The 13,500-nt window shown below is 40.8% G+C and overlaps 1 protein-coding gene across 2 annotated transcripts in view; it reads right to left on the bottom strand.

Moving 5' to 3' along the window:
- arhgef25b (Rho guanine nucleotide exchange factor (GEF) 25b) overlaps nt 1–13,500 on the bottom strand; it is a 39,123-nt gene that overhangs the window by 6,174 nt on the left and 19,449 nt on the right. For both annotated transcript variants that reach the window (XM_050038857.1, XM_050038858.1), the window contains 10 exons: nt 12,007–12,329; nt 11,816–11,920; nt 5,342–5,469; nt 3,913–3,979; nt 3,653–3,756; nt 3,374–3,443; nt 2,396–2,485; nt 2,203–2,295; nt 1,007–1,057; nt 9–86 (listed from right to left, as the gene is read on the bottom strand). In XM_050038857.1, coding sequence (XP_049894814.1) covers nt 9–86; nt 1,007–1,057; nt 2,203–2,295; nt 2,396–2,485; nt 3,374–3,443; nt 3,653–3,756; nt 3,913–3,979; nt 5,342–5,469; nt 11,816–11,920; nt 12,007–12,329 — 1,109 coding nt within the window. The remainder of the gene's footprint in view (nt 1–8; nt 87–1,006; nt 1,058–2,202; nt 2,296–2,395; nt 2,486–3,373; nt 3,444–3,652; nt 3,757–3,912; nt 3,980–5,341; nt 5,470–11,815; nt 11,921–12,006; nt 12,330–13,500) is intronic.

The following is a 13,500-nucleotide window of genomic DNA, read 5'->3' on the forward strand; positions in this document are numbered from 1 at the left end:
TCTCTCACCTCAAAACCTTGGAGCCGGCCCACATTCATCATATCGTTACAGCGTTTTGGCACGAAACACATCACCTCCACCGCCCTCTGATGGAAGAAATGAGATGGAGGAGAATCAGTGAGGGAAAACACAATTTTGTGATATACAGACTCAGGAGATAACATCCCAGTTTACAGTTGCCAGTTTATTAGGTACGGCAGCTAAAAGTAATGGAGTCTAGTACAACAGCCCTGCAATAAATCTTACTTTTATGAAGGCTGTTGTGTTTTCTCCCAGCAAATTCAGGAAGACGGTACCGGATACACCTGGCCAGCACTGACAGGATTACATTTCACTGGAACTGTGTCTGATATGATTTTATGTGACAAATAAGTTGACTGATTGACTGATTTTAATTGGAAGAGAGGTGTACAGTTCAACAGCACCACAAACTGCAGCCTCCAAAATGATCACACAGTTAAAACAACACCTCAGTTAGGCTCCGTCTACATGTATACAGCAGATGCCTCCGTTCGTTCATGAAATGGTGCAGCGACTCTAAGTTTAAGGGTGAAGTAGATATTAGATGAAGGAGTGCTGACATACTGCAAACAAACCGGTAGTCTGCTATTGTTGTTGTTTCTGGTGCACTCATTACACAGAGTAACAGTGGTCATGCACAAATTGAGGACATGATGTCATCGTTTCCCAAATGCTCCAGTTCACACATCCACATAGTTAAAAAGAAACCAGAGTTTGGAAAAATCTTCTTAAAAGGCATTTTAAAAAAAATCTGACATAAAACTTTGTTTGGATGTGGACATCGGGCCAAAACGTAAAGGAAAATATCTGTTTTCAAAAACATCTATATACATGTAGACAGGGCCTGAAACAGTCAACAAAAACCGACCTTTATAACCTTCATGAATAACTTATATTGTATTAGACCTCAATGGTTTTAGCTAGGCATGCCTAACAAACTGGCAACTGACTGTATATGTATTCACATTCTGTAATGAACTCGTACCTGCAGCTCCTCAGCATCCCTCCCTGCTTTGCTGTAGTACTTCAGGAAGTCCTGGGGTCAGATAGAGGTGTGTTTAGAGATAAAGTAGTTCACTTTTATAAAAAAAAAAACTTTGTGTCATAATTGCAGAAACTGTCACTATAACCTGACAGTATTACATGAGACGGATAATCTGTGGAAAAATCATGCTCTTCTGCCTTCTCCTAGTGCTCCTAATGGCATTTGAAAAAAATCCAGCACAAACACAGTGGCGATCTCTGCTCATGCACACACTGTGCTGCCCTCCTCCCCTGCTCACGCTCTCACTCTGTCAAGCTCAGTATCTCCAGCGTGTCAGTTTTGAATCTTTTCAGGTTCTGCAACTCCTCATCGCTGAAAAGCCGCTCCGATGTTCACTCTTGTTTTATCTCAGGCTCGGTTTAACCCTTTCTCTTTAGCTTGCTACCACTGCTAGCTCACCTGGCACCACTGAGCTAGTTCAGCCAAGGAGAACAACATTGAGGTTTACATCTCGTGCCAAGTTCACACTGAACGCAGAAGCGATGCTCTAGTCCTTTCTGGGCCCATGTTAAACAATGGGGCTTTTCATACAGGACACACCACAGCCTGAGCTCCGCAGCCAGCTTGCAATCTGTGGCGAAAGTTTTGGTGTCTGGTCTGTTTTTTGCACGAGCCGCAAGCACATCTGGCACGAAAACACGCTGATGATCCATTATGAACAATATAAAGGCTATTATAGATTCGTTATAAGTTATCTGATTATGATAAATGATCAAATATGCACCCCATGCTTCCACATATATGTCAGTTGTGTCTAAACAGAGAGGGAGAGACAAGTGGACACAGACACACAAGCACACAGAGACAGAGCTCTCCAAGTGTGATGACAAAATGTGGAGCAGAATCACTTGCTGATCAGCACAGAGAAATGCACTTCTGGTGTGAACAGCCAGGCAACTGCTGGAAGGCAGCTGCGCGACAACTGACATATTGGGGCACCTTTGTGTTAAGTGTGAACATGGCATCACAATCAATACCTCCAACACTCTGCAACTTGCTTTAAAACAATCTAGATGGATAAGTAGCACTACAGGTAAGAGGAAAAATACATTTTATTGATTTTGGCATGAACTGTCCCTTTAATGTTGTGTAACAGTGCCACACATGCAGCTACACAGTCGTGTTGAATTGCAAACCTTCAGCAGCAGCTGATACTTCATGATCCTCTGAACAGGTTTGATGAGCAGGTCGTTAAGCTGCAGCCTGTGACCCAGCTGCTGCCTAAGATCCTGTCAGGTGAAGAAAACACAGAGAACATGTTCAAAGATAAAAGAAAAAAGTCTTTATAGAGCTTTAATAAAATCAGCTGTTGTATAAAGGTTCACTCACCTCAAAGTAAGTCTCAATGTACTCAGAGACAATGTGCTCTGATTTGGGTTTGTTCTGACAGTAAACCACGTACATGTGAAGACGCCGCTCCTGGAAAAAAAATTTAAGAGAGAGAGAGAGCTCATGTGACAATTATTCCAAATAATAATCTGTGTGTGAGAGGCAGTGTGAAGAAGTATTAAGCCTCTGAGCAGCTCTGACTCTTGGTTTCCTCTCAGCGTTGTTGTGTTCCCATTTCCCTCAAGAGTTTTTTGTTGGGGCGGGGGGAGTTTTGTTAAACCAGTGCAGGACCTTTGGCTCATTAAATATTTCCAGTGGATGAGAAAGAACGGTTTAATTTGCTGTAGCTTAATTAGGCGTGCTACACTACTGTGAGTGAAGCAGATAGAGAAGCTGAGCTGGAAAAGCTGCACCAAATCAAAAATATATTTCCCTTTTTTTCTGCTGTAACAATGCCAATTAAAAGTATTCACCACCCTTAGAGAGTCTTTTTATGTTTTACGACACTGAATCTGCGTGATATGTCTTTTGATTCAGCCGCTATTCTGTGTTTATGTTAGTACGTCCTTTGGAAATTGAATTTATAGAGATCTGTTTTCACTATGAAATTAAATAGTCTATTCAGTGTTAAACAACTGCATATGAGGTAGGCGTGAATACTTTTTATAGAGCTCTGCAATCTGTAATTTCAGCTCATTTTCACACTACACGCCGTCTCTGTGGATCGTCTTCAACACTGATCGTCAGCTTTGAAAGCCGATGATTACAAGACCGTTTATTCTGCAGCTGCACCTGCAGACAAACTGATCCTCGAGATGAAGACACATCTGGATGGCGACAGGCCAAGGCTTCACACACACAGTAAGCGCTCTGATCTGTGAGACGGCTGCGACCTTCAGCTAAACTGAAAACACACAGAGACGGAAAGAAAAAAGAACTTGTCATCCCGGTTTGTAACTCGCCGATCTGTGGACTCACATGTTTGATGAAGAGCTGGGCCAGGCTGTCTGGATCACCCACACATTTCTCCAGCTCTCCCAGGAAATAACTGTGTGACACGAAGCAGAAAAGGTCAGGCAGGAACAGTCATCCAACCACACGCACACATACACACAGGAAAGATACAGCCACAGGGGACGTGACACACGCTGAACCACAATGAAACATGCAGAACTCAGAAAATCTGCATTAACTGTAAGAGATGGTTCAAATTCAGAGGAACAGACGGGGGGAACAGAGGAGATGTCTCTGACTCACTCCTTATGCCAGTCATAGATCTGGTGGATGTTTCCAAACACAATCCTGTCCTTCCCTTTCAGGTCCTCTGGGACTCCCTGATTGGCCATGGTGCCCATGTACCCCTACACACACACACACACACACACACACACACACACACGCACACACACACAAAACCAAACCCCTCTCTGAGTTTACGACGTGAATGTTGATGAAGGAATCTCAGTTATTTAAAAATGTCATAAGCAGATGATTTAAAGGCTGGAGGAGAGACACACCTGCACTATGAGTCCAAGATCCTCCACATACAGCCTTTCTGTCTCGATTAGCTCTGTCAGCACATATCTGAGAGAGAGATTTAAGGACATTAGGAAAGCAAATAGAGGCTATTACCAAACTAAAATGTACATACAGTACATGTTAAATGATGTCTGACATTTCAGGGAATTCACTAATTCACTTTCTTGCTGAGAGTTAGATAAGAAGGTTTAAACCACTCTCATGTCTGTGTGGTAAATGCCAAGATACAGCCAGGAAACAGTTAGCTTGTCTTAGCCAGATTACTACTTGTAAAACCACAACTTGTTTTTACATTCAGTTTTTTGTCCAGACTAAAACAAACGAGATATAAAGTTTCAGGATGGGAGTCGGTTTTTATCTCTCAACTAGTCTGACGTAGCCAGACCTGTCTCCACAGCACTGTGTCAGCACTAGAGAACAGCCTGGAAGCACACATTATCATTCTGCTATAGGGGGAAAACCTTGGATTGTTTTTGCCTCTCTAAACCAATAACAATCATTCCAGGTGGAACAAAGCCCGGGATGCAGCAACGGTGCCCTTGCAATATTTAGGAGGGCAGCATACACAGTGACAGGGCTAACTGTTAGCATCACACGGCTAACATTACCTTAGTGGTATTAATGGGTTTGACGACAGAGTTGAGACATTTCAGTGTTGGTGGGAGTTTGTTGGGACCATTTATTGCCTCAGGGTTGTCTTAGCGCTGCTGCTGCTGCTGTGATAGCTCATGCTAACCAGGCAAAATCACTGGGAGGAGAGAAGCTCCGGAGACGGCAGCAACAGAATGTTTGCTTATCCAGTGGGGGGTTGGGACAGTTTGAAGTTAGACCCCCAGGGCAAAAAGGATGGAATTCAGGTTCAGTCAACTGCGACTGGCGGTGTCAGAAAACAGACTGTTTATTCTTTATTTGCACCTGCAAGACGGAGTTTGGGCTTTTCTTAGTTGTGTTTACAAGTTGTGTTAGGCATTATAGGTCTTTAAAACAATTCAGCCGAGAACAAAGCAGGCATGCCTTATTGCACAATCCAAATCTTTGTCAAAATGTGCCATTTTCAGTGTTTAGGTTGTTAGCCTGGAGGTTAGTGTTTCCCGTAGCAAAGGGGATTCTGGAAACGTTAACACAGTGGAAGGGGGGAGGATGCCGGCCTAAATAGTCGGCCAGTGGCAGGATTATAGCCACAGTCTATATCCAGTGAGCCTTTGGACAGAGCCAGGCTTGCTATTTCCCCCATTTCCAGTCTTTATGCTAAGCTAAGCTAAACGTCTGCAGCCTGTAGCTTAATATTTACTGTGCAGACATGAAAGTGGCATCTTATTTCATTCTCTGCAAAAAAAAAAAAAAAAGCAAATAAACTTATTTCCCAAAATGTCAAACACCTCGTTAAATGTAGAGGCCAACACCTACATGCTCTTCTCTAAGGCAATGTTTCGCTCCTCTTCGCTGTCCACTGTAGCAGACCACTGGCTGGCCGAGTCGTCAGTCACAGTGCAGCTGTCCTCCCCTTGGAGAGTGTTGATGCTGGATTTCTGACTCTGAAACACACAAACAAGACATTTTTTGGTAAGCATCACTGTCAGATATTACGTAAGAGGAGACAGACAGAGACAGCATGTTCTGTGGGGCAGTAAAGCCCAGTGGAAAGTTCATTTTCCCAAGCACTCAGCAATATTTGAGTATTTTGTTGTCTCCACTAGCTATAACTACTACCCACCCAACATTTATATGTGGGGCCCATGTGGGTAGTAAACGGACTGAAAAATGGGCCCTAAAATGGGCCCTATATGTGACCGTTATTGGGTTACATATTGGCTCCATGCCAATAGCCGATATGGGTGGATTTACCCAAGTGGGCCCCAGATGAGATTCCCATTTTGGGGTCCATACCTACTTGGTATCCAGGTAACATTAGCATAACCATGTGGGGCCCACTTGAATAAAGCCATCGATGTGCATAGATATATATACATAGATGCCGCACCCTGGCTTGTGGGATGCGTCAATACCGCCGCCATCTTGTCTAGGCGCCCTGACCGGTTCAGACCCATGTCAGACTCGGCAAAAATGCCACATTTTTGCTCTGCATTTGGGTGTACGAACGAAAGAAGTGTTAAAACCAAGCAGAAGGGAATGACATTCCACAGGTAAGAAGTTGTTTTACAATATTTTACTGTTACGAACATGTTTAATGAGGTATATATCTGAAAAAGTGATCCTTCTTTTAAGCTAATCAAGTAAAAGTAACTGTCCTGATCTGGTCCTAATGCCAAATTAAGCTAACGCTATGTCACACAACTTGAAGAAAAAAGGTTAACATTTATATAATATTACTTAAAATTATGATGCTTTGTCAAACAGCTATGTCGGTGTATGTGTTATTCCAAATTGTCAACTATCTGTTTCATGGCACCAACGTGACATAACGCAGTATAACGTTAGTAGTTAACTTGTGGCCTGAATTGTAACTACAAATTATGTGGAACTGCGTTTTTCTGACACACTTATTTTGTGTGTAGTTTCCCAAAAAACACAGATAGGAGACGGGCATGGGTAGCAGCAGTGAGGAGAAAGGACTTTGTCCCGAGTGACTCCTCAGTCATCTGCAGCTGTCACTTCAGACCTGAGGACTTCGACAGGACTGGGCAGACTCCTAAAAATAATACTAGCTACTGTACACTGTATTTTTTGTAAATATGACCTAATAATGTAAACAGTTCTGTGTCCAGGCTCCCATGAGCACTGTGGTGTTATACATATGAGATTAAAGCAAAATTTTGTGTAAACATGCAGCTCTAAGTCATTTATTTTCACTTGTACAAAACCAACATTTGTTAATCAGAATCTGCACTGCAGCTCGGCACAACCCTGCTGATACACTATTTTTTGCACATTGTGTGAAATGTGAATAAACATTTATAGTCAAAATTAATAATTAAATGACATCATGGTGGGCATTGTACATCTAGTAAGAAAAAAGAATATTTATTACATGGGGAAAGTTTAGTTTAAATGTGTTGTAGAACTATTACTGTTACTTTATCTACATAAGATCAAATATTTTGGTATGAAAAGCTGCATTTTTTATTTAACCAAGTATCCTGTATCATAACTACATGTCTGACGATTGTAACAAACCAAACCGCATGAAAATCGGTTGAGAATTCAGCGAGTAATGATGATTTTAATCATAAATAATCTCCTGCCTCAATAGACATACATGCATTAGGCAGCGCGGCTCCACCTGGGCAAGATGGCGGCCGCGTTGACGTATCGCTCCAATGAGGAGCACCGTTGAATGCAGCATCTATGTATATATATCTATGATCGATGTGGGCAGTTAGCACGGGGCCAATATGGAACCCATGGACAATCCAATATAGGCCTCATTTCTCAACCCATTTACTACCCATATGGGCCCACATACAAATGCTAGCTATGATGAGCTTTTAAAATACAATTAATTGTTAAAGATAAAATCAGTGGCTCCTGAACTTTTACTCTTGTGACCCCTGATACAAAGCAGTGTCAGTTAAGTAAAACTTAACCGAAAACTAAAACTAGGAATGAAAAAGCAATTTTAGTTAAGTGAAATAGAAATAAAACCTAGACTTTAGAGAAAATGAAAAATAACTGAAACAATATTGTATACTTAAAAAAACTAAAATAAACTAAAAATAAACACGAATTGTCTTTAGTCTTTGACAATTTAGCCAAACAAGCATGAGGAGGCATTAGTGCACATGTTTATTGAGACTGGGATGTCTACATGACTGTGAGTCCTTTAATTGTTGCATTTGTACTTTTACTCAAGTAACTAAAATATCTGAGTACTTCTTCCAAATGCTGTGGTGCAGAGTGATTTCTGACCACTGGGCATCAAGCTCACATATCATTACGCTTCATCTACAGTGACCTCTGAGCCAGCCTGCACACATCTGTAGAAATGATGATGATGATGATGATGATGATGATGATGATGATGATGATGATGAAGATGAACCTGGAGAACACATCTGTGGAGCAATTTTATGTTCCCTTTTATGATCCCTTTTGGAAAGTCATGCCACCCCCTAAAATCCTGTGTAACCTGAGAATAATAATCACTTTTTAAATGTCTCTGCTCGCTGCTGAGGAGACTGCTGGGCAGAGGAATTTGGAAAAGTCGAATCAGGCCTGACAGATGAAGGTAAATAATGAGCATCATCAGTACAGTTTGTCCACTCAGATAAAGGTCAGGGTAACTGACCGCAGTGTAAAGAGAGCTGTTATGTAACAAATATCGCTCCTCACCTAAAAGCAGTATAATCTAATGTGAGTTTGACTGTAATCCTTTTGACATAGTGTAGTCTAACCACATTTTGTGCTCTGCCTTGGTGCTCTGGATGATAATCTGTCTGCTGAGTCAGTCTGTGGGTCAAATATGCACTCTGTTTATTTTCCTTTTTTTTTCTCCAAGGTCAGTCATTTTTTTCTCTCTGAGTCTGAGTCGACGGTTCACATTTTCACGCAGCTGCCAATGAGAAACATCTGAGGCTGATTCAAACTCCGTCTCCACTCTGGTTCTTATCCACTATCCTGCTGCCACTAAACTGAGTTTAGCTTGTTGCTCTAAATGTTTCCTCCTCTCCGACAGTAACTTCTCATCAAGCAGAAATCCATTAGCTCCTCTGACAACTACAAGGAGGTTAAAGAAATAGTTCAGCACTCAGTGAAACACTCATTCACTTTCATGCTGAGGGTGAGATCAGAAGATCGACACCACTCTCATGTCTGTAGGGTTGATAAATTGGTGGAGCCAGCATCCTGTTAGCTTAGCTTAGCACAAAGACTGGACACAGAGGGAATCAGCTAGGCTGGCTCTGTCCAAAGGAAACAAAATCTGCCTACCAGCACCTCTAAAGCTCACTAACTAACACGTTACATCTCCTTAGTTTAAAACCAACATGTTAAATGACAGTTTGCACTCTGCAGGTGGTTATGTGTTGGGCTTTGTGCTGGAGACTCCAGGATGTTAGACACAGCCTGTCACATAATGTCTTGTTAAAGAGAGAATTGTCATTTTTACACTTTGGTTTTTGTATAGATTAAACAAACAAAGATGTAACATGTTAATTAGTGAGCGTTAGAGGCACTGGTAGGTGGATTTTGTTACCGTCAGCCAGGCCAGCTTTTTTATTTTCCTCAGCTAAGCTAACTGGCCACTAAAAGTGTACATTTATCTTTACCATACAGAGTGTCATCAATCTCCTCACCTAACTCTCAGTAAGAAAGTGAATGAGCATATTTCCCAGAATGTCAAAGTATTCATTCAGAAAGATGATAAAGCTTGTTATTTACTCTGATCTGGACAGGACAACATTAAAGAGGACTTATTGTGCTCATTTTCAGGTTCATACTTGTATTTGAGGACATGTTAACATGCTTTAATGTTGAAAAATTCTTTATTTTCCTCATACTGTCTGTGCTGGAACACCTGTATTCTTCCTCTGTCTGATGTGCTCCATTTTAGCGCCTGTCTCTTTAAGCCCCCCTCCTGAAAAATGTATCTCAGCATCTCTGCACCATCATTGCAGCCATGGGAATGATTATAATGCAGAATAGTGGCACTTTCCCCTTTTAAGAATCACCAATAAAAGCTTCTAAACCAAAATCTTCCCAATTGGGCATGTTCCAGCAGAATACAACACAAAATTGGTGAGGTATTAACATCAGCACCAAAGATTACATGTTTGCCTCATGTTAGCATGTAGCTACATGTAGCAGTGTACTTGCAGCTGGGGAATAACTGCAACGAAGTATAGCTGCACTTACTACTGTGAAAAATCACAAAGTAAAACTTCTGAATACAACTAGACCTGTTCCAGCAGGAACATGATCCAAAATTGGGAGAAATTTACATCGGCAACAAAGATGACATGTTTGCCTGACGTTAGCATGTAGCTACATGTAGCTTGTCTAAACATTAGAAGCAGAATTCAGAACAGTCTGAAGCCTGAGGTTTAGCTCACAGGGATTACTTTTACACACATTTACCTCATCATCTGAAATGTGGCCACTTTTGATATGAACATCCAACATTGTAACGTTATGTTAGAAAATAAGAAAAAGCATCAGTTCCCTTTAAAAGGTTGACGAGCCAAAGTAAACATAAAGCTGCAGGTGTTCATTTAATATTTTCGTCCCAAAGGCCCATTGGACTGAGAGAGGCTGAAAGCGAGGACAGCCATTTAAAAAGCTGAACAATGTCAGACAATGCCACAGGAACTGAACCAGTCGACTGCCAAGAAAGGAAGACCAAGAAGGACACGTTCGTGCCGAGCTGGACATGAGGGTAAACCTGTTCATAATACAGCCAACATTAGTACTTATGTTAACATATGTCCAGTGGCCCGCAGCACCCCTGGGCTAATTAATTCTTTACTGCTATAGGCTGCTTGGGTGTCGTGACAGTACGCTCCTCACCCCCAGATACAGACTGCTTTGCTAGTTGATTACTTCCAGATGCCGTCTAGAAAAGCCCACAGGATTGATTCCACTCCACACGGCCGTTCAAAGAGTATTTACTACAGTGTAGGGTTACCAGAATGTAGTCTTATGTGCTAGTGTGTGTGTTCGTGTGTGTGCGCACACAAAATATGCAGCAAAATGTGAAAATATGAGCTATTCAATTGGCACAATTGGTGGAAGTCAAATGATGTGTGTAAATAAAAAGCCTTTCACATGCTAATAGAACTGAGAAGGATGTAGAGGGACGTTTATAATTCATAGTGTGAGTTGTCTCAACATTCAAGTGTATGTTTCCATCATTTATACATTATTAACTGATGAGCATTACATCAGGGTTTGATTATGAGAGAGGCTACACTGACTGAACAGTTGTAAGAGCACTTTTGTCTTTGGTCATGAATTATTTATGCCTCATTTATGTTGTTCTCAATCATTTTTTCCGGTCAACTTCTGTAATTATATTGTCTGATCAGAAAAAAATTCTATTTTATATAATGTGTCGTTTCATATCATCACAGTAATAACATGTATCATACGTTCCCCAACTTTTTTTGCACTGCAAACTGTTTTCATAATGTTGTCGACCAAAGTAAAGGTTAAAGCTGATTATGGTATGATTTCCATTTTGGTTTTCTTTAATACTTTCTGTGTGGTCTATTTTCTGAAAAGATTTATTGCTTATTTGGTCATATTTATTTATTCAGTTTTCAGTTTTAATAAGTTTTCCTTATTTTCTATTATATCTTAATTTCAGACATTGAAGGCCGACTCCATCTGGGTTGTTGTGTGGGTTGATTTTTCAAATGGGAACAGCCACTCTGCTGACTATAGACTCTATATAGACTCTTTTGACAGAAACACCTCGCAGAACATGGGAAGTTGCTGGTCTACTCACTGCCTTAATCGGTTAGTTTGTTTGTGTTACTGTGTGACTTTCGGAACCAAACTAACGTGGCGTCCACAGCAGGACGTTGCTTAGCTTTTGTGCCAGTCTTTCTGTCTGCCTTTCCAAACCTAAAACATAAGATCGATACCTATTCTCGAAGAAGGCTTGGCTTGGTCATGAAGAGGCACATTACAGCGGGCTAGAGGGTTTACATGTAGCAATGTCATCATGCAGGAACCTACGTCAGGTCATGTGGGAAAACTTTTTAAGAGGGGCTTGAGAAAATTTTGACGCTAAAACACACATACTTCAACCAAAATTAGAATTTTCAGATTTAAATACATAAGATATATTACTGAGAAGCTACAGAATGGCATAAAGACCTGAAAATAAATACATTAAATAATGCAGCCACCCTTTTAATTCCTGTCTCCATCCTGATAAAGTTTGGTGCAACAACATGATATAGAAATGAATAGAGACATTACTAGGGACTGTGTGTCTCTGCCTTGCAGGAGGTCAGATAAGTTGCTCTGACAGGGCGCCTGTGCAGGAGGAGAGGCTACTGGATTCAACACACCGTCTTTCCACACCTGAACAACACAAACACAAGAATTATTACAAAATAAAAACATGTTATATGAGGTATTAATGCAGCCTTTATGTCTTAAAGTCTCACTGTGTCTCCAGAGGGGAGGATGGTGTAGCTGTCGTTTGGTTCCAGAGGCCTCAGCTGAGTTTCACTGTGGGAACGGAGCGATGACGACTGCCTCCAGTCTGACCTGCACATCTGCTTCTCAACTTTTCCCGCTCCTCCTCTGGTATCAGAGCTCAGCTTGCGGACAGGGTTGGTAAGCCATTTCTTGAGGGCGCTGACAGGGTGCCGTGATCCTCCAGACGAGGAGAATGAGCAGGGGCTGGAGCTGCCTGAGGCCTGGTGGGGCACAGGGCCCACTGATGGGGTGATACTGCCGGTCCTGACCGCCACAGAGTACGATTCCGCTGCAGAAAGAGGGAGAAAGAGGGAAAAGGATTGGGTTAATACACAGCAGCTAATTGTGGGGTACATCCTCTCAGGTCAGATGCTGCAGACAGATTTCTGCACAAAAATGTTGTTCAATTTCCTGTGTTAAGCCCAAACTGTAACTCTAGTAGCTGCAGCTACTGTACAGGTCCTCAATCATTATAAACACATCTGTTCTCACGAGGAAGGACTCGTAAGTTTAAGTGGAGATTATACTTGAATTCAGCATTTGTTAGACATTATCTCAAATAGAACATTTTTTAAACTGAAAATGTGGCAACACCAACCAAAGGTCCATCACTGTCCTCTTTAAGTATTTGCAGCACTTTTAATGAGCCATGTAAGAGACAGTGGTGGAGTACGGAGGCGGTTTAAAGGGAAACTTTAATTTATTTGTTTTTAACGTAGACCCTATTTTTCCACATGTTCCCTGTGTCTATAAGCATCTAATGTAGATAACTATTGTCGAAAGTGATCCAGTATTGAGAAAAGAAATAAAACGATGTATAAATTAATCCAAATAAAATGTTTGTAGTAGTTAAGACCTCACAAATTGCGTTGGAGAGACTGATGTATATTCTAAAAAAGAAGGACAAGAACTTTGTTCATTTGTGGAGCTCTTATGAAGCTCATGGTTTTGAATAATTTGAAGCTTTTTGCAAATTATGCACTGCTGTGATTATATGTTTGTTTTTTTCTTTAATTTATTTATGTACGTTTATTATCATTATCATTTTATTATTCTAATTACTAACTTATTTATTTATTTAACTTATTTTAATTCAATTCAATTTTTTTTTTTTTTTTGCCAGGGTTGGGGATATTATAGTTATTTTCTTTGTCGAAATGTTACTGTTCACATTTAATATTTAAAAACTCAATTTAAAAAAATTGTTTAAAAAAAATAAGACATCACAAATTCAAGTTTAAGACTATTTAATGACTTTTATGGCCTTATTGTTATACAGTATATTGTTATAAAATAAAAAGGATATAAAGTGGAATTATTTTTCTCTGTCCTCAGTCACAACTGTTCCCATCACGTCTGCACTGAACTGGCCTCATTCTACAACTCAGCCCTGGAACTGACACGCTTTTACGCCACAGCTGGATTTTGTTTCCAGCTTTAAGTCTCTTGACTATGGAAAC

This window comes from Epinephelus moara, chromosome 24 (genome assembly GCF_006386435.1).
Source record: "Epinephelus moara isolate mb chromosome 24, YSFRI_EMoa_1.0, whole genome shotgun sequence".
Classification (NCBI taxonomy): domain Eukaryota; kingdom Metazoa; phylum Chordata; class Actinopteri; order Perciformes; family Serranidae; genus Epinephelus; species Epinephelus moara.